Source organism: Periplaneta americana, chromosome 16, assembly GCF_040183065.1.
Source record: "Periplaneta americana isolate PAMFEO1 chromosome 16, P.americana_PAMFEO1_priV1, whole genome shotgun sequence".
Taxonomy (NCBI): domain Eukaryota; kingdom Metazoa; phylum Arthropoda; class Insecta; order Blattodea; family Blattidae; genus Periplaneta; species Periplaneta americana.
Window position 1 is genome coordinate 89,143,279 of NC_091132.1, and position 26,792 is coordinate 89,170,070.

Consider the following 26,792-nt stretch of genomic DNA (forward strand, 5'->3'; position numbering starts at 1 on the left):
CCAGCTTTAGCTCTAACCAACTAAGATTTCCTACAAATAATCCTACATTCTTCAAGAATATGTGTTATAAATTTGAGTACCGAATGATAAAGTCAAAGATGGCTTAACTATAAAGTGTTAAATATCACTTGTGAAAATTTCACTAATTAAATTGATTAACTGTGTTTCCCCTATAGTCTTCAAAGTCTATCTCAGATATTATTTAAGTCACTGAAGTTATGATATATGTTTTTCTCATTATTTATGCGTTTTCTCTTCAGACTAGGGTTACCAACTCTCTTGTATTTCCTGGGATCTCCTATATTTGGCCCTAATTTTTAACAGGCTCCTGGCTCATTTTTCTTCTCTTCAAGCATTTTTCTCCCTTATTTTTGCATAATATAAAACTTTTCATTCGAAACATTTGATTTTGCAGTGAATAATGATGATTTATATGGTGAATTTTCAGATGTACTAAAATGTACCGGTACAATCTTTGTAGAAGGTAATGCTTGCCAGAAATGAATTTTAGTGCTCACTTGTTTAAAATCAAATCATTTTGATGTTATAAATTTGGAAAAACTGGCAAGTTTTATTCTAAACATACCAAGTAGTTAGTACTAAATGCTCATACAAAGAGAGTGTTTCATCTCATGAACAATAATTGGACAAGTTCGATATAGGAACACGACACATCTAATCAAATCAGAAGTCCAAACTGCAGTCGATTTCAATTATTATGAGAGACAAAATCTGTCTCAAAATACTCTAAATTTAAGTCTAGCTGTTAAAGTGTAGAATAAAGTTGTTTTTTTAGTAACAGAACTGGATAATTTGTCCATTTTATGTGAAATTTTGTTGATTCTTTAGTCTCCTCTATTTTCTTTAAAAAATGTTGGCAACCCTACTCCTCCATAAAAAACGTATAAATGAAATTTTACTGTAATTAAATTTTACTATTCTACTTTTCAGGACTTATGTACTGAGAAAAAATAGCAGCAACACTATGAAAAATCTATGAACATATATGTCTACTTGGTACCAGAATACAGATGAGCCTCACAATCAATGGTTTTATTTTCATTCTCAATTTCTTGTTATGAATTTTATCCAGTACGAATATCAGCAGAAAAATGGCCTGTGAAATGAAATTTATGAGAGCAACACTAGGATATACTTGCTTGGACTGCAAAAGAAATGAGGATATCCTGCAAGAACTTCAATTCTGTGGTGTTCGGGTAAAGAGGTATAAGTGATTTTTTTGTCCAGGTGGAATTTTGTTCCCCAGATGAACACACAAGTTAAATTATACAAGTGGGTGTGCAAAAATCAAAGAATACTAGCAGTTGATGTGTTTTATTTGTGTAGAAAATTATTTGTAATAAGGGTTCCAAGTTTAATTTTCATTTATCTCCGAATTCATTTTTATGACATCTCCCTTTACCCAAACACCACAGAATTATAATCGGTCTCATAGTTTATAAACAAGAACCAGTTGCAATGGAAAAAACGAATGAATCGTAATAGACTTCCAAAAACCATGCTTGAATACAATCCCCAAGGGAAGAGAAATCTTTAGGCCGTTCAAAAAAAAAAAAGGTGGACCGAGAATGACTCGCTGATGATGATGATGATGATGAATTATATCCTTCAGGAGATCAAATAGGCCTGGCTATTGTGATGAAAGTTTCAGGCTGTACAGGGAATGACGATAATGAGGATTTCTACATAGGTATTGATTGCATTGGAGTTTTGTGACTGTAGGGCATAAGACATAGTCATAAAATCACGTATGTACAGTAAATAAGGACTAAGGCTGCAGCAATGCTATCAATTGGTTCTTCTAGCCAAGGATATCACCCAAGTCTGTATCACCCTGATTAAGGTTCCACTGGACTCTTCTCCAAAACTTCTCTGTAATGCCTCTTCACAACCTTATACGAGTAATTAATCAGTCATGTAACTCACACAGACATCATTGTAATTAAAAATGAAAGCAAAGGTGAAGAGTAGGGTCTTCTGCAAGTTATTACGTTAAAAAAATTAGCTTACACTAAATACGAGAATATAATCATACTGAAATCTGTATCACTAGAGACTCTCATTGAAGTAATCTGACCTATGGTATCTACCCAATAGGCCGAAATATTCTCTTCAGATTATTAACAGTTTGGTCTCCTGAAAGATGTGAATTATAACATCAAATAAGAAAATGACTACGGTGTTAATATTTAAATAGTTTCCTATAAAGTGGCATCAGGAAGAAGTATCTTTTATTTGATGTAAATCAGATTTATGTCCACACTTAATTGTACAATTTCTTCGATGCATTGTGAAAATTATGGTGGATGTTAAAAAACATACCTTGTTTATATGTGGAGAAAGCTAAATATTCAAGAATATCAGACTTTGCTGTTGTTTTATTATATTCCTCTTCATAACGCTGCAATGCTTCATTCATCCACAGTACTGTGTGGTAAAAATCACCATTATTGTAAGACTGGCGACCAAGTTCAAAACAATCTCCCGCTAGAAAAGAAAGAAAAAATATTTCACTCATAAGACATAAATTAAGTTGTATATTTTTGTAAGCATAAGATATACGAAAATAAAGGAAAGAGATAGCCATCTGTGTTGCATATAGATATTTTCAAAGTACCGATACTGAACAAAAGTAATACAATGTATATGTGTGGCATAACTTTATAGAATAAATGAAGTCAAAATGTGAAATTCTTATTCTCAAGTGTGTTTATATGTACTGATGCAAGTAAGATGGTATTTATGTTTGCAGTTTTGTCGCCATTTAAAATAATTCTGCAACTCTCTTTTACTTTTTTCTTATTTTCAAACTCTGTGTTTACAGTTCAAGGATGAGACCATGTGGCGGGAACTGAAAAGAATGGTCCCTTTTTCACCACTTGATTCAGCACTACAGTTCTTTGTGGAATAGTGGAAAAGAGTTAGCCTACATAAGCTATGCCTTGAATATCAACAAAAAAGATATGCACACTTCTATTATCGGTAACTGATACAGCATTAACATCACAGAATTTTATTTATGAGCAAGGCAATATACATTCTTCTATACTATCCATCCATAAACCACAAAAAAGTAAATTAAAATCATCAGTACCAGTTGCAGAAGACACAGCCCTGCAGTATATATTGACTACATCCCAACTCTGGCTACTAGCAATAGGTATTTACAATGAACACCAATCAAAATACCCCTCATTTCTCATGAAAAACAAAAATTGAATAGACTACAGTGGACTATAGTGGACTTTATGTTGTCAGCAAACAGCTGGATACATTAAGAAGATTGATTGATTGATTGATTCTGTATTCCACTTTCCTGATTTTCCGTATTCTTAATCTTGGTTTAAGCACTACATTGCTAAAAAATAACAAAATATGCTTTTATATGCGCTAAAAGCTGAAATATGCACTAATCTTCTAAATATGCATATATTGGTATACATTATAAAATCTTGGCCTATGGTTACAAAAACTTGAAATGCATTTATATAATAGTAGTATATGATTTTCAACAAAGGAGTAAAACATATAAATATGCTAAAATCCGCCCCCTAATTCCCACACTTTCAAGTTCTTTTAAGAAAGAAGCAGCTAATGTTTCTGCGTCATGTTATTTGGTGGTGCGAAGAAGGTCCAAAACCTCTCTGTAGGCTTCCCATCCAAGATCTACAGATCTATTATTATCATACGTCCCAGAAAAGAGCGGATTTACCATGCTCACAGTCATTGCTGAAAATGGTTCCCATTTGCCACCACAGACAACTGACATCTCCTGATAAACAAAGGAACAACACTCTGAAGTTTCACATCATTGATAGTTTGGATTCCTTCTCGTATATAGTCTTTTAGTTCATCTATAGAATGAGATTTTTCCTATAAACTCTACCTTTTAATGTTCCCCATAAATAAAGTCACAGATATTATTTTAATGTACCGAAGTACATATGATATTTCCATGCAGATATTCTGCGTCATTATACGATGAAAGAGTAATGGAACGGAGAAAAATTCTCTCCGGCACCGGGATTTGAACCCAGGTTTTCAGCTCTACATGCTGATGCTTTATCCACTAAGCCACACCGGATACCCATCTCAGTGTCGGACAGAATCGTCTCAGTTTAAGTTCCAACTCTTGGGTTCCCTCTAGTGGCCGCCCTCTGGACTACGTCATAGATGTCTATGAACGTAGGACTGAAGTCCACACACATGCTGAGGTGCACTCGTTATGAGTCATTGTATGATGACGCAGAATATCTGCATGGAAATATCATATGTACTTCGGTACATTAAAATAATATATATGATATGCGTAAATCACTTCGTGATTTAAGACGGCGCTTATTCCGTCAGATCCCGGCCAACTAGTCACTCATAACGAGTACACCTCAGCACATGTGTGTGAACTTCAGTCCTACGTTCATAGACATCTATGACGTAGTGCAGAGAGCGGCCACTAGAGGGAACCCAAGAGTTGGAACTTAAACTGAGACGATTCTGTCCGACACCAAGATGGGTATCCGGTGTGGGTTAGTGGATAAAGCATCAGCACGTAGAGCTGAAAACCCGGGTTCAAATCCCAGTGCCGGAGAGAATTTTTCTCCGTTCCATCACTCTTTCATCGTAAAAGTCACAGAGTTTTTATCTGGGCTTCGTGGAGGCCTCAAATTATTACTGATTAGTCTCGTAACGAAAATACGCCTCAATTCCCTCATTGACACAGCAGCTCTATGAGCAGTGGCGAATATTGTTGGAAATAAACTGACAATTGTTTCGCATAAGAACACTATGTTTTCTGCTTCATTTTCGATTCTTCACTGAGCCTGTTTCTTAAAATCTTTTAGCGAGTCGTCTAATTATTTTGACAGAAGACACAGGTCTGTTTGGAAACTTCATTCGAAATTTTCGTCTTGTTTTCGCACACGACCTTCTGCCTTTTATGTACGTATTACACATATACACACATTCACACAGTGAGAATTTGTTGCTAGGCATTATCTAAATAGACAATAATCATTAAACTTTATACACTAACGTTGTACACTTGAAGAATCGAGAGTATAATTACACGACTTCTAAGGACACTGAATGCCGTATAGCTACTGGAGCTCGATTGCTCAGGACAAATGGTTAGCGCACAGCGGAAACCACACAGGGCAAGGCTGGCTGGTCTTTTCTGGGATATATAATAATAATAGCTCTGTACATATAAAAGGACAACCATTTGGTACTGTACGTATTGGCAACATCACTGGTTTCATCTGCAATGACGGATAGGTAGACCCTGCCTTAGTTGTGTAATAGGCTATTTCCCCTTAAATATTATGGTCCAAGACCTATCAATCAGGAACTGATTAATTATATTCCAACAATATATCATGGCTATTACAGAATCCTTACATCTGCCTTAGAATATGAGAACATTAACGATGAGTCATTCTTTTATAATGCTGACTATTGTTAAATGTCTTTTGCTCACACTTTCCTAGCCAAAATAATATTTTAAAAATTGTATTAAACCTAGTATGACATGTTAATAAAAGGCTAGTTGAAAGATTTTATAAATATTGTAGAGTTAGTAGTGAATAGAAATATTTTTAAGCAGAAGTTAGATTTTGTGAATGTTGAAACAAGTTCTCAAATAATTTTTCTTTCTCTATTATTTAAGTTTTCATGTTTGGGGCAGTGGTGGCCGCTCTTTATGTACTACAGTGCTGCAGCACACAGTTAATTTTCTGTCCCTAGCATAATCTTATTTATATTTTCTTCCTTTCATTCGTGTTACGCGTTCCAATGCACGAAGAATCGGGAACTGCTATCGTCTTTAGCTTGTGCGTCGTCTGCAAGTCCCAGTCAGTAATGTGTGTTGACTTCCTTATCGCAGTGAAATGCAGCGAACCTTGCACATGCGCAGAGAGCTTACATTCGCTTGTTGTATGACGTAATCTATGGTTTCCCATTATACGAGCATAAACAGTGTGAGCTACAAGGAAACGCAGCGAATTGAAATGACTCGTTCGCACTGGCCTTTTATAAAATCTACAACCAATCAGGAGTGAGTGACTGTATAGATGGTTTGCAATCTACAAAGAACGCGGATGCCACGACATCTCTGAGAAGCAGTTGTGTACTATTTGTGAGTTTGTGTCTATTTTACAAGTCTTGATTACAGAATGTAGGGACGAATATTTTATTCTTATGCTAATTATTAAACTTTCCTGTAAAACTGAAACGTATTGTTTATAACATTTAATATTAGCTTATTTATATGTACTATATTTAATACAATTTACTCCTATTCTACTCCTTCAACCTTCCGACAGATGGCTTGAATGCACCGGAATGCTATTCGAATTTAAAATTTTGATTGCTGGTTGCCGACACGGAGGGATTGAACTCCAAAGTAACTGGCAGCAGTGTTTCCAACTGGACGGAAATTTCGTCAGTTCCGTCAAAACTGACGGAATTTCAATGTAGCAGATGGGAAAAGAATGGCTTTGACGGGTGACGGATTTTCTGGCGGAAATTACGATTTACATCATCTTTTGACTTTTTTAACTGTTGTCATTTTTAATTGTTTAATTTTTGAGGGAACGCAGACCAACCCAGCACATCAACTGCAGAAGTAGAGGCAGATGATGTGGATGAATTATTATTATTTTAATCAAGATTGGTAAGAAAATGGCATTAGTATTTGTTTTCATTTTTATATAGATATATTAAGTGGGTCTTATTTCTTTTTAATTTTAACGGATTCTGACGGATTTCCAAGTGTTAGACTGACAGGGATACAATTTATGTGTTGGGAACACTGATTGACAGATTCTGCAGCATGAACTTCATACTGCTCCACTAGTGAGTAGATCAACCAAATTTTAACTACTTTTTAAAGTAAATTTCCCATATTGTAGCACACTCTCATTTTCAGCCACGAGCCGCCACTGGTTTGGGGATATAATAAAAAAAACTTTTCTGTAACAAAAATATAAATTTATATTGTCTGCTTGAATCTCATGCTCACAAATATGAATAAAGATCATCATTAATATTCTTTTTCAGCCTCATTTACAAAACTCAATTTTTCTCCATTTTAAGAAAGTGTGAGTTAGCCTGTTTTTCCGAGCATTAAAATAAATTAATTTAGAGTTTAAGCACCTTATTCATATCATCCCTACTGCTGGTCCAAGGTACAATATATTAGTTCTGTCTTGTCACAAAAGTAATTTTTAATATTACAGACTAAGTTACAGCTATTTCGTGTAATAGAAGCTTAGAAACTGAAAGTTTAAAAAAGTGTAGAACTTACCAGACAGCTCAGTGCTATACTGTACACCATTTAACTCTCCTCTTGCAACAGATGCTGTGTCCAACTTATAGGTGTCTTGGAGCCGTGTAAGTGCAACAGCTGCTCCATTTAAATCTTCATCTGAAGGGAACTTGAGTATGTCCCGAAATTTTGTGATGTTCTGTACAAAAACTGAAGAAAGTAAGAAATGTTACAACATATCTTATGCCACTTCAAACTTTGATATCTATATTAAACATAACAAAGTAAGAAAAAGACACGTGGATGTAAAGTCTGCAGTCAACTGGTCGGTCTTGGTCCTCTATGGGCTATCGCACCATGGATTTATTTATTTATTATAAAATGTATAATTTTAAACTCTCGGATCCAATTCTTTGCAAACCCAGTATTTAATACTTTGTGTAATAGGTATACAAAATTATTATTAACAACATTACTTTCATTACCATCTGTATGCAGGAGGATTTTTAGCATTGAACAGTGTTATTATTTGACGGTTACTAGGATGAAATGGACACATATTCGCGTAACAGTAACACTAATTCAAATCCCTTTTGGATTCTAATAACTTAATACCTATGGCGTATTTATTGGAACATGTTATATGTATATGGAAGAATAAAGACTGATCTATATGTTGATTTTATTTCCAAAATAAAATGAAATTGTGCAACCACTTGCTATGGGTAAACTGTAAAAGATTGGTCCAGACATATTACGAATTAAATATGTTAACAAATAAGACATTTCAAAAATGCAATCTATTTTGATCCATGTCTTACGAATTAGAAGTTAGGACCATTTTTGTTTGGCTTACGCAACTGCTATGCTGAGGGAATGACGCAATAACCTTAACAACTGCAAGCATGTGATGTCACACCCAGATAAACATGTTTACAAGAAGCAGTTACGCAGAATATATGAGATTTCACAGGAAAAGAAAACGTCAAGAGAAAGATAATTCACAATGTAGTAATAACGTATCCAAATGAAGAAAGACTAATTAATGCAGAATACATACGTCAATATAAGCAACACAAAGCTCGAGCAAAAATAGTACAAACATCTACGTCAACTGTCTCTACACTTACTCCAATCACAAACAATTATTATTATAATCAAGCCAATCAATAAATATTTAATTTTAATGTCAAGGTAAAGTTGTTTTAATATGGTACAAAACCAACACTAATCCTGGAACCAAGGTTACCTAATTATTAGAACATTTCATGATTAAAATATATACGAAGGTAAGTCAATAAGTATCAGGCACTTTTGTTATAATCTTATGTAGGTTGTCTATATTACTTTGTGTGTGCGCATGTCGACAGGTGGTGCCTTTGTCACTTTGTGAAATGTTTGGCCGTTAGCACTCCACTTAGTGTTGTGCTGTTGCATAGCAAACACTGCTGCACCTCTTTTCATTTGCACCAAAGAAGAACAGCGTGCACTGACCCGTTCTTTATCGTCTGAAAGTGTACCAGGAGCCGAAATCTATCGAAGACTTTCTGCAAAATATGGGGACAATATTTCACCATGGTAAAGGGTGTACGAATGGATTGATAAGTTAAAAAATGGTCAGACAAGTGTGAAGGACAAGGAAAAAGCAGAATGCCCATTTACATCCACTAGTGATGCCAACAATGAGTAAGTTCATGCCATGATTCAGATGAACCAAAGAGTGACTGTTGATGGAGTGGCAAACCATAAGCAAATTGGTCATGGTTCTGCATATGACATTATTCATAATAGGCTTGGCTTTTATAAAGTCTGTGCAAGGTGGGTTTCAAAACAGCTCACTGAAGAGCACAAACACAATTGTATAGCCATCTGCCAACATTTACTGGTCCACTATGCTAAGAAAGATGAAGACGAACAGCCACTGGAGATGAAACGTGAATCCATCACTTTGAACATAAAAACAAACGCCAGAATATGGAATGGAAACACCCCGAATCTCCAGTCAAAAAGAAATTCAAGATCAATACTCCGCAGGAAATATGATGCTCACACTTTTCTGGGATTCACAAAGGCCAATACTGTAACATTATTTGGAGAAGGGCTCAACAATAAACAGTGCATGTTACAGTGAAATGCTGAGCAACTAACTGAAACCTGCAATTCGAACCAAACGCTGAGGCCTATTGTCAGGAGTTGTTTTGTTGCATGACAATGCGCACCCATATTGCTCAAACTATTGAGAAACTATGTTTCTAGGTGTTTGAGCATTGTGAAACCAGTCCCAATCTCGCCCTGTTAGATCTCCATCTTTTTAGACTATTTAATGTGCCTTAGAGGGCCGCTGATTCACCACAGACCAAGAAGTGAAGGAATTGGTGCATATGTGGCTTGCTGCTCAGCCGAAAAACTTTTTTTCTGAAAGCATCAGGAAGCTTGTGCAATGATGGACTAGTGCATTGAGAAGCAAGGGGACTTGGTTGAAAAATGAGGTGAATGTAAGTTTTCTGTTGTAATAAATTATAAAAAGGGACTGCAGATACTTATCGACTTAACCTTGTATTTACTCGCATAGTTTACCAAATTTTTTACCATAGTTTTGTTATAAATCTTGATTACACAACTTTTAACACTATATCACTTCGAAAAACGTATTATGTGTCTTTCTCGTGTTAAATTTTGCATTACCTCGTTAATAGTTCCATAGTTTTGTGTTGTAAAATGGGGGTGCGTGGTTTATGCGAGAAAAGTTTCAAAATACCAGTACTACATTTTACAAAAAAAAAAAAAATGAGATCCTACATTGGATTATATTATATGTTAGTTAACTGATATTATAACGCATACTTTTACCGATATATCTCGTCTCACTGCCAGCATACTAAAACGTGGTAATCTGTAATCTGCAGGTATAGAAAATTTCCAAAATTCTTGAAAATAGTCTCATGTAACGTGTTGTGCAGTTGAGGACTATGCTATTAGCGACAAAATTGATTTTTTTTCGTGAGAGTATCGACCATAAAGTAGCACAAACATCGCACAAAAACCTGTCGCATGGGCACCTGGTTTGAGACTCTCAACTTATGGTATCTTCCAGTGTAGCAGGTAGCAGTGCTAAACCGACCATTAAAGGATGTTAACTGAAATTCCTCTCAGCATGAAACATTCTTGGAAAAAATTACAAAATATTACCGGCAAATGCATGAAATATTCGAGGATATATAATTTTAAAAAATTGTATGGTAAAAATTCAGCTGCGTGAATTATGCCATGGCGTGTATTATACGAGTAAATATGGTTTTTTTTTTTTCTCGCTGTTATTTATACTCGCTTTAATGTCTGTGGTCATATCGCGAGTAAATATGGTATTATACACCATGTCCGGGCTAGAGGTATAAAGAAGTAATTGTTCACCATTTATTAACAGAAGAATATTTTATTATTATATGTTTGGCACAAGATGCAGAAACCCTCCAAGATTTTATTTTTATAACAATAATGCTAGAAATCTATACAACAAAGCAAGGAAATTGAAGAAAACAAAAAAGATATGATTTATCACTGTGATTTATTTCACGAATTGCTAACAGTCTACACTAATCACCCTAATTGAACGTAAACCCACAGCAAAAAGTGAAGTGCATGCATTGTGCATTAACCCCATCCAAACATTAAGTTTTTCTCCATGTCTCTTTGGTGTTCCACTACAGCACAAGGATTCTTATGGCTGTTAACTTTATTGCAGAGATGGAATGTAACTTCATCAATGAATACACTTCCTCAAGATATGAAGGGTTTTCATCAATGCGTTGCAGAATTTCAGTCGCACAATTTTTTCTTATTCTTCTATAATTTCGCTGAATACAGTGAAGAAGCTGCAGTTTATATGCACATAGTTTGAGTCATTTATGAAGAACGTCATGAACAGTTGATTTGGGAATCTGTAACTGATGACTAGTCTGCCTAATGGACTTCCTTGGGCTCTGGTTGAATGCAATTCTTATACGATTGACTGTTTCTTCAGTTATTTTTTTCTTGGGATATTTGCCTGTCTGTGGAATCAAGGATCTTGTCTAGTTCTATCCCACTGCAAAACTGATTTCAAAACTAGGTGGATCCATGTTGAATTCTAGGTAAAATTGGCGTCTAACTTTGGTAACAGATTTAAATTCAGCAAGCCAAAGCACGCACCTCACTTTTTGCTGTAATGTCCACATTTTACGTTCAATTAGAATGATTAATGTCGACTGTTAGCAATTCGTGGTATAAATCGCAATGATAAATCGTACCTTTTTTGTTTTCTTCAATTTTCTTGCTTTGTTGTTATAAAAATAAAATCTTGGAGAGTTTGGCATCCTGTAACAAATATATAATAATAAAATATCCTTCTGTTAATAAATGGTGAACAATTATTTCTTGATACCTCTAGCCCAGACATGGTGTATATTTGCTATCAATGATTTAAATCTCTTAACTTCTGAGAAATTCATTAATGATTATTAGTATGGGTTAGTAAAGTTAACGAAAGGACAAAAAAGTGAATAACTTCCAAATAACATTTTATGAACAATTGATTAAATGGCGATCTTACTCGTGTTAATTATGTAAGCATGTGCGGCTTACAGCTGTTTCGGTGCTGCTTGACACCATCCTCAGAGCCTACTAGATCAGTTGTGGGTGACAACCACACAACAGACAGCAAAGTTGAGATAGCGCTGAGGTCTAGTAGACTCTGAGGATGGTGTCAAGTAGCACCGAAACAGCTGTAAGCCGCACATGCTTACATAATCGATACGAGTAAGATCGCCATTTAATCAATTATTTATATTCAAGTGTTAAAAGTAGTGTACGAAAGATTCAACATGGAACATTTTATGGTTTATAAGACTGTATTGTTCTCTATGACAGAGTGACATTTCTTTTTATTATGAGTATGAAATGATTACTGTATATGAATAATACCTTTTCCAACATCATCCACCATCTGCGTTTCTACTTCTTTCCAGTCTGTGGTGAGCCTCTTCACCAACAGATATGCATTAATTGGATTTGACAGGTAACCTTGGATGTCTTGACTAGCTTCCTCGTGTTCTCTTGCATAATCTGCAGCATGCCTGTGGGATAAAAGATATTCCATTACACCATACAATTTAAATAATTATAAAGCAATTACATGATTTTATCTTATCATTTGTGTCAGTTATTATTATTCTTTACAGTGATGCAAGCTTCATACTACTAATAATTGTATGCAATGAGAGATTTATTATTTTCTGTCCGTCTGTATCTCTAATTTCCTCCCTTCTCCCCTTTTTCCTTCTCTTGTCCTTCGTCATGTCTCTTGTTCCAACATAGAAAAGCTGGATATGATAGTACTTACTAAAGAGTTACACAGTTATGCATTATACTGAGTGATTCTGTGACTTTGTTACAAACTTTCAGAGATGATAAAGGAGATCTTTATGAGTAACTTTCATATAGAAACCTGTGTCTGTAAACATTTCATTTAGTAATTACAGAATGCAATGTGTATGGTAACTGGTCTAAGTAATATGGGATGCCCACAAAAAACCTCAGGGATTATAAACGGATATGGCGTCACTGTCAGTAGTCATAAGTACATGAAAATGGTGACACTGGAAAGAGCAACTCAAAAATTTTATAGCACTTATCCCACAGACAATTTGTGACCAGTGTGTCACATAGCAGACATCAAGTCGATATTCCCACTCACACCACACACTCTTCTACATATCTTTTGGAATGGACTCAATGGCACTGGAGATAAGATACCATAGCTCATGCAGATTCTGAGGCAGTGGATGCACATAGATGATCTCTTTTATGTAACCCCATAAGAAGATGTGATAGACATTAAAATCCGGAGACCTTGGTGGCAACTTGCAGAAGGCATCTTGTCTTCAGTGTGCCCAATCCACCATCCCGCCAGTTGTTCATTAAGATGGCCATGAACATTGAGATTACAGTGCAACAATGCAAAAAATACCAAAAGATTGACAAACCTGAAATAACAAAACTAATATTAACGCTTGTATTCGCTTCTGCTGCCATCTATTGTTTCTATCAGCATTTACAATAATATTCAAACAGGAATTTTCTGATGATACTATTATATGGCTCTTAATATACACTGTTACGAAATTATACCAGTTTGTAATCACAGAGGATTTTTGTAGACATACTGTACTGGAGGGTCATGGTAAAATAAATAATTTTGTTTCATTCACTGTATGTCACAATGTTACCCTGGTGATTTTTTAAATTTTGTATAAGTGCGGAAGTAGACCATTGAGGAATGATCCAACTAAGAAACTTCTATATAGTAAAAAATTAAATTATCCAAATTATATTTGAGCTATATCAGAAGGGAATAATAAGGGGAATTCGTAAAGCAAATTTTCTATCCGTCATTGCAGATGAAACCAGTGATGTTGTCAATATACACCAAATGGTTGTCCTTTCTTTTAGATACCGGTATATCGGGATCTTTCAAGTCCTGTTAAGAGACAAGCAGCTAATGTTTCAGTGTCATGCTTTTGAAGTGAAGAATTGCAGTGTAAATAAGTTTTTGTAAACATTACAAAGTTCATGCATAAGTATTACGTACCGGTACAGACAATTTGTTAGTTTCTTGTTATCACAGGAAGATTCACATTAAGAGAACTTCCTGATATACATTACATTTATGAAAGGGCAAATAGAAATGGATGTGCAAGGCTTTATCAGTTAAAATATAATTTACATTGCCAACTAGCCTATACTATACCTATTCATAAGAATTCACTAAAGTCTGCAGGAACAGGGAGTTTGTAAGTGCAAAGGAGTGGCCGATCCTGAAGAATGTGCATGCTAAGTGCAATTCATTTTTGGAGGTAGAATCACTATACTTCGCAAAATTATAATATTACTGTTTTGCTGGAAGAAAAAAAGAAAAATCAAGCTGGAAGCAAACAAAAAGCAATTGCCAAGTGTTTGCAAAACACCATGACACCAGAGCCATTTAACTCTATTACCTTCGGAAAATGAAATTTAGGGATGACAGTCACCTTGTTGTTTATATGGATAATCAATGGAGTGACGATTTAATCCAGGGACTCACGGCATCGTTGTTGAAAGGTCAGCGACTCATAGTCATCAATGGATGGGAAGAAATAGGTTTCATTCCCAATGCATAAGATATAGGTTGCCTTCATGTCACGCCACAAAATGAGCGATTATCATATCGAGATGTACTGTAACTACGAAAAGTGGCTACAGAAATAGCTCATCCCTAACTTCCTCAATAATAACTGTGCTTAGAAATTGGCAACGCAGCTTACCACAATGTTTCTCTTAATAAGATCCGAACTACCAAAGGGATATCATGATTTGAATAATTTCAAGGGAAAAATTGTTCTAGAGCCAGATATCGAGCCTGGGATCTTTGACTGAGCGCGCCAATGCTCTACCGACTGAAATACCCAGGAACTGTACCAGACTCGTGGATAGTTCAGTCGGTGGTGTGTTGGCACAGTTAGCCAAAGGTTCTGGGCTTGATACCCAGCCCTGGAACAATTTTTCCCTTGAAATTATTCAAGTCAGCTTTGCAGGGAGGTATACCTGAAAGCCAAATTTGTAGGATATCGTGATTGTTTGACTTAGGAAACATCTCGCTCTGGCTCAGTTTAGGAGCATAGATTTTCCTCCTCTTACAAACACAGACATCAACGAACTTAGAAAACCCCTCAAACCTAAATTTTCCAGTTATAAAATAGACCACCTCTTACAGAAGCATAATCCTTCAGTTCTATGCCTTCTTCCTTAATGCGATAAAAATTTGGGCTAATTTTAGTCACTGTAAAAACTGTGTTGCGCAGAATAACACATTCAAAATGGAAGATGTCAGCAAATTAACAGGTCAGAAGTTTCCAAATACAGTATATCTGTGCAAGAGTGTCATGAGAAGTTCAGCAAGTGAAGGATATGGGTAGACAATTATCTGATAAAGAAAGATTGCTGGATGTAGAACTTGAAATTGTCATTTATTTAGGGAATGATAGCGAAAGGCAACAACAGCTCCACAGACGAAGAAAGGAACAAGGAGAAGGACTCAATTTTGAGCATCAGCATTCACAAATTTATAGAGAGCTGAAGGTAGGATTTTTATTACACTTTGCTTGTACCAGGCTATCTTTGCTTAGAATTACACTGCCTGTGTAACTCAATCCTCGTTCGTCCTTGCGCTTACTTCCACACAACGGTCTCTACCACATAGTGATACCGTAGATGTTTACCGTGGTGTCTGTGTGCATGTTGTTTCAGAAACTAATAGATATGCGAAATATGGGACGTTTTGTTGCATAAGCCGAATAAATAACTTTTTCCTAGTCGTTATTACCTCAGACATTTTTGTAGTTGAAAAAGACACCCGTACTTTTCCGTGTTTTTAGTTTCTTACGAAATTATGTTGGTATCTATATCAGAGAGTATGACAAACGCATATAAATGAGGAAAGCAGACCACGTCTCAGAGTTAGCTACCAAGCGTCCGAAATGCCGAGCATGTCCGGGTTTGAAGGCATCCAGGGAAGACCATGAGATTTTCGGGAAAGTCTATGTAGTCTTTTTACCATACAGTCTTTTTTAGATTAGGAAATGATGTTATTTGTTGTTTAGTCAACTGTCCAAAGACAAGTTTGAACCTGACAAGTGATACCAAGAAGGCATCACTTATGAGGCAACTAGGCCAGGAGATAATGGGATAGGGTGGCCAATATTAGGAAATGTAACCTAATCCATTTTTTATAGCAAAGACAGAATAAGGACAGTAATATTCCTGCAGTAGGTACTTATAACTTTCAAGATATGGACTCTGGAGGTTTCCACATATTATTTTGACAAACAAAAACTTCCAGCTATGACTGGTGCGTCAGTAAATACAGGGGGAATACTACAGATGTTGTTTAGTCAACTGTCCGAAGACAGGTCTGGACGGACCCTACAAGTGACACCATCAAGGCATCACTCACGAGGCAACTAGGCAGGACATAATGGGGTAGGGTGGCCAGTTCCTTTCCTCCTCCATTGTATACCTCACTGACTAACTACATATTCCACTAATCAGACTTCAGATGTACCTATACAAACAATTATTCTTCCTCTGACACATATCGTAAAGTGAAATGTACTGCCTGATAATAGATGTGTATATCAGCCAGATCCTCAATCAGAGAACTACAGATGTAATACTTTTTATATGTACAATTTTCTTATAAAAAGCGTAGTATCGTTGCCTGAAAATAAACATGCAAGTCTATCAAAATATCTTTGAGACACCTTTTTTGAAGTTTAAAACTTCTTTTTACTGGATTTTTTTTATCCTTGATGTCCTAGGTTTATGATTTTTAATCTGGTAACCCTATTCTAATCCTCCTGTTCCCGCACAAGCCGAAATCTTCTACAAACTACCTTCTCTAGGTTTTCAACTTCTGTGCAAATGAAGAGACTCCTGCAGACGTATAAAACAAGACGCCATCAGCTGCAAATAGTCATGAATGAAAATTGTAAAATAATAATCTAGCAACAAAGTCGGCAGTTCGGCAAAATTACTGGGGGATGTACAAATTTGCAACCTCCTTGAGAAGCGATCCCTACTGTGATTGTCTTATGTCTTCTTCGGTAAGTGATATGACGTTGCCATTTCTCATGAATAACTGCAACATTAGTCTTGTATGAGCTGCGCAAAGGATAAGATGAAATAAGATAAGATAGAAAGAAAGAAGTGGCAACTGCACATGCCTGCCCTATTGTTGGTGTCAAGCAAACAGTGATGATGTTATAATAAGGATAGGGTTGTTGATTGTAAACTAGGTTTTTTTTTAGCATGACACATACTATACTAGCGTTACAGTAGAATGAGATAAAGACTAAGACGCTGTTGTTTCACGAAGAGGATGTTTGGATAGTACTGTACAATCAGATGAACAATACATATGTCAGACTAAATCATAAGCAATGACCAGTGAGTAGCCTACTCATTTTCATATCATACAAACTGATTTATTTATTATTTTGTTGATGTATTGATGCACTTGTTTTTTCTCTTAAGGTTAGAGTTAGCTACTGATCTCAGTTGTTTGGAGTAGTGAGACAACACAAGTCCAACAAAGTGGTCTTACATATTTACCTTGTTCATGGAACCAATATCGTATGTAGTTCCGAAAAGTTGGAAATGTTTAGTTAAAGGACCTGTTGGAATATTCAAAATTCTATTTCTGAATATTAATCTCTTAATTTTAGTCTTCACAACATATGAGTACAAGAAACAAGGACCAATACAAAAATAACTAAAACAAAACCAATTTAAAAGCAAATATCAAAAGTCGTCATACTTAAATTATTACACTTAAAGAGCAATGATAAAAATAAATAAACCTTAATTACTATGCTCTGAAGGTTTGGACGGGCTCAGGTAAAATTTTAAGTTTGTGAGTGTGTATGTGTGTTTTTTTTTATAAGTTCCAGAGTTTTTTCTTGAAAAAACAAATCGTCATTGTTTGACTGTACCTCCTATGTGCATTTTCATCGATTTTGCTTTTTCGGTATATTATATTTTCAAGCTGCATCAATCTGTGATACCTATTATGTATCCGAAAAAATCTAATGGTGTTTTAGGGCAAAACAGAGTATTTCTTATGTGCTTTTATAAATAGAATGTGGAAATCACGTAGGATGTATTGTCAAACCAATGACGATATGTTATGATCGGAAATTACGATTTAATTACTTTTATCTACGTAAACATATTTTTTTTTTTTGTCCCACAGAATTATCTGTGATGGTTACCATTTGGTTTTCATCATCATCGCCCTTGCAGGTATTAGGCCTAGTGGCCTGTTACGGTCTCCGTCCATCTTTTCAGGGGGCGTCCCAAAGATCGTCTTCCATGTGGTATATAGCGGAGAATTTATCTTGGGAGTCTGGAACGGTCCATTCTATTGACATGGTTAAGCCATTTTTGTCTATAGTGGTTGAGATGTTCATAAATAGGTGTAATTTTCAATTCTTTTGTAATTAGTTCATTCCTTTTGTGATCAAGCAAGCTGTAGCCGGTAGTAATAGGCGTTGAACATCTGAGTTTCGGACAGTCCAGACTTCACTACCATACGTGAGGACAGGTCTTGCTAGAACTTTATATGCTTTTAACCTGGTATGTTTTTGGGTTTTCGTGGTTGTGAAAACCTGGTTGATGGTTCTTAAGGCTCCATTAAAATGTTGAATATTTTCAGATATATCGGTAACAAGTAAATATGTCAAATTATAATCTAAATATTTAAATGAGTTTACCTGTTCTAACGTATGGGTTCCAATGCAAATTTTACTCCTAACTGGCTGTTTACCTTGGAACGCCATAATTTTTGTTTTGTTGGGGAAATTTTCATATTGAAATTTTGTGCTATTATATTCAGATGATGTATTGAGTATTGCAGCTCGTCTTCATTTGTAGCAAAAAGAACCTGATCGTCTGCATATAATAATGTATCTAGAGTACAATTTCGGAAGAGCGGGATGTTTCCATGAATTTGTTTTTAATGGAGAAAAATTCGCTTCACCACCGAGGATCGAACACGGGACCCCCAGTTCTACTCACTGGGTACTCTAACCTGGGTTCGATCCTCGGCACCGGAGCGAATTTTTCTCCATTAATAACACATGGTAACAACTTTTAGTTTTATCGCCATTTCTGGTGTCGAATATGAATTATTTTATGTTAAACGAACTTCCATTCCATTTAGCTATTGTCAGTAATATGTAACAGAACATGAAACTCCTGACAAAAACTTTGCAATATTCCTTTTACTTATTTAATGATTAAATATTGATTAGTAGTTTGAAGTAATTTGCTTTCGTTATGTCAAAAAATAAAAAATGACCCTACATTGTAGTTTCATAGATAAAAAACAAACTTTGATGTGTCAGTAATAATATCATATCTTTTGTATATTTATCTATAGAGAGACCCATATTTATGTCCAATTTTTTATTCGTTTATCACAAGTAAATCAATTAATATGACAGGATCAAAGTAGCATGAACTAATAGTCCAGTCATTAGGATTGCTTAAGATTCCACCAATATTAAAATTCGATGTAAGCATCAGCATTTGCTGCACATTTTCCAGACATGGCTGAACGTTCTGTACTGTTCTCACAAGCATTTCTTGGCACCCGGCCACACTCCTCTCGTCTGACCATAGAATATGTCGCAAAAGATTAGATTCCTCTTGAAACCATGCTAGTAGCGACTCCGCAAACTCCTTTCTGATATCACAGTCCTTACATGACAGAGCTTGCACAAAGTGTGGCTTCCATGGCCGCCAATTTATTTTCTTTAGCAACCGCTGTCGGACCCACAGATACACCAGATTCCCGCTGGTATTGTCGAATGGATTTGTTAGGACTTCTCTGGAAGGCCTCAGTAGCGGCTGCTTTGGCCTCATCTGTGATCACTGTTTTTGGTCGGCCAGCACCTTTCTGTTGCGTAACTGAGCCAGTGCGAATCAAGTTGAAGTGAAGTCTCTTGATGGTCTTGTAGTCCAGCGTCGCATTTCTTCCTTTCACCATTCTCCATCATAGATGGGGACTGCCACATCTCCATTCAAGCAGCAGTTCGTGTTCGATCGTACACAGACAGTCTTGTGACCATGGTTAATGTTTTAAGATTTACAGTACATTTTTCTGATTACATTAAATGTTTCGGACCGTACTGAGAACACAATAAAGTAAAATAAAATGACAGCTTCTTTTGTGCTTTTAATGGTATGGAACACGGTACATTTCAGCGGTGGAATGGATCACTTAACCTGATTGGTTTCGCTACTACAGTGTAATAAAAAGTTGGACATAAATATGGGTCGCCCTACGAAATTTATTAAAAACTCAGAAGCGCTAGGGTCATGACGTATTGTATTATCGTCCACAGGAAGAACGATAAACTGCAAAAATGATTTCGTTAAAGCGTAAGTGGACTAGACTACTTATATTGAAATTGGGAATTATAAAAAGGAAACACTGTGATGTCTGTCTATCCATGGTTTATAACAAATTTTATTAACAAAATATTTAGCTGCGGATGAGGGTGACGTAGAAGTATTTGAGCCAGATTTCGCAGATGATATGTTATAATTACGATAATAATGATCATGCTGGACGTTAAGGTACATATTATGTTAATATTTATATTACTCTATTATTATTATTATTATTATTATTATTATTATTATTTTAAATCCAGACGTTTGAGATGGGCAGGGCATGTAGCACGTATGGGCGAATCCAAATATGCATATAGAGTATTAGTTGGGAGGCCAGAGGGAATAAGACCTTTGGGGAGGCCGAGACGTAGATGGGAAGATAATATTAAAATGGATTTGAGGGAGGTGGGATATGATGATAGAGACTGGATTGATCTTGCTCAGGATAGGGACCTATTGAGGGCTTATGTGAGGGCGGCAATGAACCTCCGGGTTCCTTAAAAGCCAGTAAGTAAATAAGTAAGTATTATTATTAGTATTATTATTATTATTATTATTATTATTATTATTATTATTATTATTAACAGGAACAATTGTATCGATTAGTATATACTAAACTATCGATTAGTGTCAGTTTATATCGAATTTGGGGGTATTATCACAGTCTAATACATAAATTAGACTGTGGTATCTATTGTTACTAGATTATATTTAAAAATTATTAACGATCATGACTAGTTAATAAAAATACGGGAGAATTAGAAGGTCAACACGGGAACCGGAACGATAGAAAAATTATCTCAAATACGGGAGTTAAATGTTTGTATGAATTTGAAGTCTGTTTAGTGTAATATGTAACTAATAGGCGACGTATGTGATGGAGGGAGAAAGGAACTGGCCTAGTTACCTCATAAGTGGTGCCATGTTGGTATCACTTGTGAGGTTCAGACAGTTGACTAAACAAAATACGGGAGAGGCGATCACGGTTACCCTAAGCGCAGAACCCTTCATTTCTGTTGACGCCCAGCTTATGAATTGGATGTGCAGCCTAGACCGTGAGGCTAACGACGATTGCCGACTATTGTACCTTCGTTCGATGTTTAAAGTGTTGATAATGTCATATAGCCTATCTTCACACATACTATATACAGTAAATACGAATTAGGAACATTAAATCCAGACGTTTGAGATGGGCAGGGCATGTAGCACGTAGGGGCGAATCCAGAAATGCATATAGAGCGTTAGTTGGGAGGCCGGAGGAAAAAAGACCTTTGTGGAGGCCGAGACGTAGATGGGAGGATAATATTAAAATGGATTTGAGGGAGATGGGATATGATGATAGAGAGTGGATTAATCTTGCACAGTATAGAGACCGATGGCGGACTTATGTGAGGGCGGCAATGAACCTTCGGGTTCCTTAAAAGTCATTTGTAAGTAAGTAAGTAAGTATGGTGTATATACGCGATGGACATGCTACTGCTGCAGCAAAGTACCGCTCACGATTTCCTAATCACAAAGTTACAAGATACTTATCATAAGGCAGATGTTTCTCAAACAGGAATTCTGTTGTTAACAGTGCAATTGTCATTTTTCATTATTTTCCCCGTCTCGCTTATGAATTTCTAACGACTTCTCTTTATGCGAGGTCTATATATTAAATCTCAGAATAAACCAACTGATGTTAAATATAAGCAAGGTCGCCCGCAGGAAGATTCAAGGACGGTCACTTGATCCCCTGGCCCTTCTTGCAAAGACCGTGTTCTTTCAATTTAAAGTATAAATACTTAGTTGAGATCTATCATGACCGAGGAGCGGCTTTTTTTTTTAAATGCTCTTTGCATGTTTGTTAAGTGTATACAGATATCTCAACAACATTAAAACTTGCCATATTTCATCAAAAAGTTGTAGATATATTTGGCTTGAAGAAAAGATGAGTGCAGTTTTTATTATCTAAGTGATAAAATAATTTATTAAGTTATAATATAAGTGCTTCATATTAAGAATATAGTTGTTTTAAAGTGTATTAATCGATTTATCTTAAACTGTTTACTATAGAAGAGGATTGCATTTTGTAGCAAAGTGAATTTATTTCAACTGTAGTTAAATTGTTGTTATTGCCTACGTGAATACAACATTACAATTTAGTTTGTTGCCTAATGAACAATATGTTCTAATGCAGACCTGCAGAACTGTAGATCCTGAGAGCGACTGCCTTCGTATCCCTTCTACCCCACCCACCTTTTCTACCAGTGCGGTCATGGCGTTCAAGTTACGCTCGGCTGCATCAACATTCATTCTCGCGGCGGCAGGTATACAATACGCTATCAAGAATTACAAATGAACAGGTAATAAAATCCTTAGGAACATACCTTTAGAAAGTAAGAGAAAAATGAATGAGGGAAATAAATAAGTTAAAAGACATGTAAAATAAAATTTAAAATGATGTGTGCATATAATGTAAGAAGGTCTACCTATGTATATATCGTCCTATTACTAGTAAAGCCGATTAAGTCCACTTTTTGTGTAAAATAAGTTAAGTACAGTCCCCGACTTGTCTGTATTCTACTAAAATGAAATAAGTCCGAAAAGTTGCGAACCAATTATTTTATTTGAAGAATTTATTATGATTTTTCGTGCGTTTATAAAGTTTTAATTCCTGTTTTTACAAAACTTGCATAACTGGTTTTACTAGTAATAGAACGATAAATAAATTGTATGTTGATAAGTGAGTGATAGCTATATGATCGGATGTCAATGCTGTCATCCAACGCGCTCCAGCCAAATAAATAAATAAATAAACAAATAAATAAATAAATGAGTGAATGAATGAATAAATGAACGAATGAATCAATGAATGAATGAATCAATCAATGAATGAATGAATAAATAAATAAATGAATAAATAAATAAATAAATAAATAAATAAAAAATTAATAAATAAATAAATAAATAAATAAATACTGCAGTTTAGAGAGAACTGGAACATGGCAAAATCTAAACCCGTGAAGAAGTACTACTTCCAAAGGAAATGGGAATATGATTATTTTGTTGTTAAAAACGAAAGAATAATTGCTTGTTTACTGTGTCCCATCCAATTTATTTCTACTGGTCATTTCAAATTTAACTACATTTCAACAAAGCTCATATTAAGAATTATGGAACGCACAAACTTTCGGGTAAGTTCCTTATTACGAACTGTATATTATTTATTTATATACTGTTAAATTAAGGACGTCACTCATTGTGTTCATCGTCCTGATCAATTCTATTTGGCCCATAAACATTTAGTAGTTGCCCAGAATATTTTTTTCATCTGTTCAGGATGGAATGAGAGTCTGCAAGTAGGTGACAATTTTCATCCTTGATCACGTTTACTCTTGTCTGATATTCTTTCTTAAATTCTTTTATGCCCTTATATAAATCTCTAATGTTTTTATTCTTACTATTTGTTTCTACCTCATTCAGTTTTTTCTTCAATTAATCTCTCTTTTCTTCCTAGGTATAGCCTACGACTTCCTTCTCCTTTTTGTATAAGTTAATATAATTTAGTCTTGAGTATTGTAGAATGTATATTTTAGAGTTTGTCTCATTGCTTGCTATTTAATACAAAAACAATACCCACGTCCCACAGCCTTCCCAGTCAATGGACAATGTTTAAAAAAATTGTTACTTTATAATCTATAATTTTGTATTAAGTTCCAAAGTAGTGTAGGGTTTGATCCCCCCTCCACCCGGGGAAAATCCTGTGTAATTTCATTCATATAACTCGATAGCTTTGTCGGATATTTCACTTTTTTTTCTTTAAATTCTTATGCAATAGAATATACGTAGATATTATACTCAATCTCTAGTAAGAAAATTCAGTGTATGTCTTTTATTTATTTTGTCTTGTTGGAAGATACTTTTAAATGCAGGCCTAAATACTATACTCAATCAGCTGTGAGATAAGAATGATAGACTTTATGGCTTGTTTAATTTCATGAAATTTGAAAAAAAAAATGCATTAGTCTATTGGGGACATCACAGAACTTGGTTGAATAAGCTCACTAAGTTATGAAGCGGGCGCAAGTAACTGAACACACTATCCCATTATCTCCTGGCCTAATTGTCTCATAAGTGGTGCCTCGTTGGTATCGCTTGTGAGGTTCAAACGTGTCTCCTATAGTTAACTAAACGACAACAAAGGTATGAAATCTGTTAGTAAATATAGGTTATCCTCGAATATCGAACAATTTTGAATACGTACTAAGCTAGCATGTCATCATTCAGCTGATGTTTGATAGAAAGGGTTTTATAATATTAGAATCTGTTGCAATAATTTATATCGTGGGTTTAGACTTGTCAATCTGCCCCGAACTTCAATACAGTTTATCTTCCCATCCAGCTAAACGATTCCCGTAGTATCATTTTGAAAATTTTTATCTTGGCATTCTTAAAAAAGTGAAATAACAATTTTGTTTTTTTTTTCTATACTCTACTAAGTTGATTATACGCAGTTCTATTCGTACTTTATGTATCAACGTCTTTAATCTAAAAGTGTACAACGCAGCCAGAGTAGACTCAAGAAAATGTTTGGCTAGATAACACTATGACGAGCAGCGCAATGATTATCAAACTACATTATTATTATTATTATTATTATTATTATTATTATTACCGTCCAGAAATTTTTACATTGCCCTTATGTTAGTTGTTACACAATTAGATTTGCATTTAACTTTTAATGGCTTACCTTTTTAAAATGTGCAGTTTTTCTTCCTGTGCCTGGATGTATCCATCCAAAGTCCTCATTAAGAGGCCTTCGGTCTCCATGAGCTCCTCCATGTCCGCTAGACAAGTGTACAGTTCAGCTCGAACCCCCGTCATTAAACATGATGCTATTACGAGGTTTGTGGCCCATGCCAACTTGAGGATAACTGAGACGTCTGTCCTGGACATTGTTGTTCTCTTGTCACTCAGGCTCCTGGCTACTACACCTGCAAGGCAATTAATAATAACTGAGTCTCAGGTTTGCACGTTGTGGCATGGGAGAAAGGTTTCACTGCGGTAGAGGGGAGGGAGGCAGAGGAAGGGATACTCCAAGTGGGATGGGAACTCCTTTCTGTGGCCTTCAGTGTGATGAGTCAAGCAGAATAGTCATGAAGAACTATACAACATACGTGATTACCATATCAATAGGTGTGAAATCTTCTTTTACAGTTAAAATAATGCAATAAAATAATATTAATTCCCAAATAAACATACTATTCACGGACATATTCAACATTCTTACAGCGTGGAGAAGGCAAAGGTTACATTAATTTATAAGATGCAATTCTTAGCTTGTCACATGTGCTATTGGTGTCATGAATACAAAATAGTATTCATTAGCAATTTTTCTATTTGTGGAGGGAATGAAAAAGTTAAGTTTTATAAGAAAAACGATTTATTTTTACGTATAGAATATGATATAGCAACTGACTACGTACAGAATGGTTCCGGGTTCGATCCCGAGTGGTCATGGAATTATTTTCATCGTTAAAACTTCCAGAATGGCCCGAGGTTCACTGTGTCTCCTATCAAATTGAGTACCTATGCTATCCGCGGTGAATTAGTTACCTATAAAAGTAACAGACTCGTATCATATCTCTTCAAAGGAAAGCGTCCGCTTTGTCAGCGGCTAGGTATTAATTCACAGAGGAAACTACACCGGGTCTTCCAGTGGTGCCGACAACACCACCTCATTCCACTGCCGAGGTCATGAAATCATGGAGCTCTACCTCCATGTCCCTCAAGAGCCTTCATTGCGTTTTTTCTTTACATATGAAGCACTTCCAAATCTTGTTATTTCGTACATTTTTTTCATTTATATGAGTCAGTTTCAGATATATTTCCTTCTCATTTGTGGGTTTTAGTCGAAAGTAAACTAAATAAATAGAACAACTGAAAGGCCTACCTATCCACAGAAAGTCAGCTTCCTTTAATGAAACTTATTTACATTCAACCAAGTAGCGTTTGTGAAAAGTTCTCAAAATTCTTCCGTGCTCATGACGCAGATGTCATAAATACCAAGAAGTCATAGATAATTGGAAATGTATACTGTGAGTTTGTAATATAGGCTAAATATCATTATAATAAATCGTAACCTGCAGGGTGGCGGAAGAGATGATCCACCATTTATCTTTGTTATATTTTAACATTGATATGAAACATCGCATTCAGTGACCCAAGAATAGTTGCAGTGGTCTTTGGAAAAATGAATGAATAAGAAAACAAAGTGTAATTTACAAAATTGTCGCTAGGAGACAGTATTTACAACATGGCTGACAAAGGAAGGCTTACGACGCAGCAACGATCATCAGGTATGTTAATTTTTCATGAAACAAAAAGTATTGTTTTGACTCAAAGGCGCTTTCGATAACAGTTTCAAACACGATGGACCGCTACCAACACAACTATTCATAAACTGTACGAAAAATATGTAAGAGAAGGAACAATA

At 35.5% G+C, this 26,792-nt stretch overlaps 1 protein-coding gene across 5 annotated transcripts in view; it reads right to left on the bottom strand.

Annotated features, from left to right (window-relative positions):
- The window catches only part of LOC138690940 (prolyl 4-hydroxylase subunit alpha-1-like), a 310,277-nt gene that overhangs the window by 36,778 nt on the left and 246,707 nt on the right, over positions 1-26,792 (bottom strand). For all 5 annotated transcript variants that reach the window (XM_069812517.1, XM_069812516.1, XM_069812514.1 and 2 more), the window contains 4 exons: positions 25,047-25,290; positions 12,245-12,396; positions 7,325-7,495; positions 2,344-2,508 (listed from right to left, as the gene is read on the bottom strand). In XM_069812517.1, coding sequence (XP_069668618.1) covers positions 2,344-2,508; positions 7,325-7,495; positions 12,245-12,396; positions 25,047-25,252 — 694 coding nt within the window. In that variant the 5' untranslated portion in view covers positions 25,253-25,290. The remainder of the gene's footprint in view (positions 1-2,343; positions 2,509-7,324; positions 7,496-12,244; positions 12,397-25,046; positions 25,291-26,792) is intronic.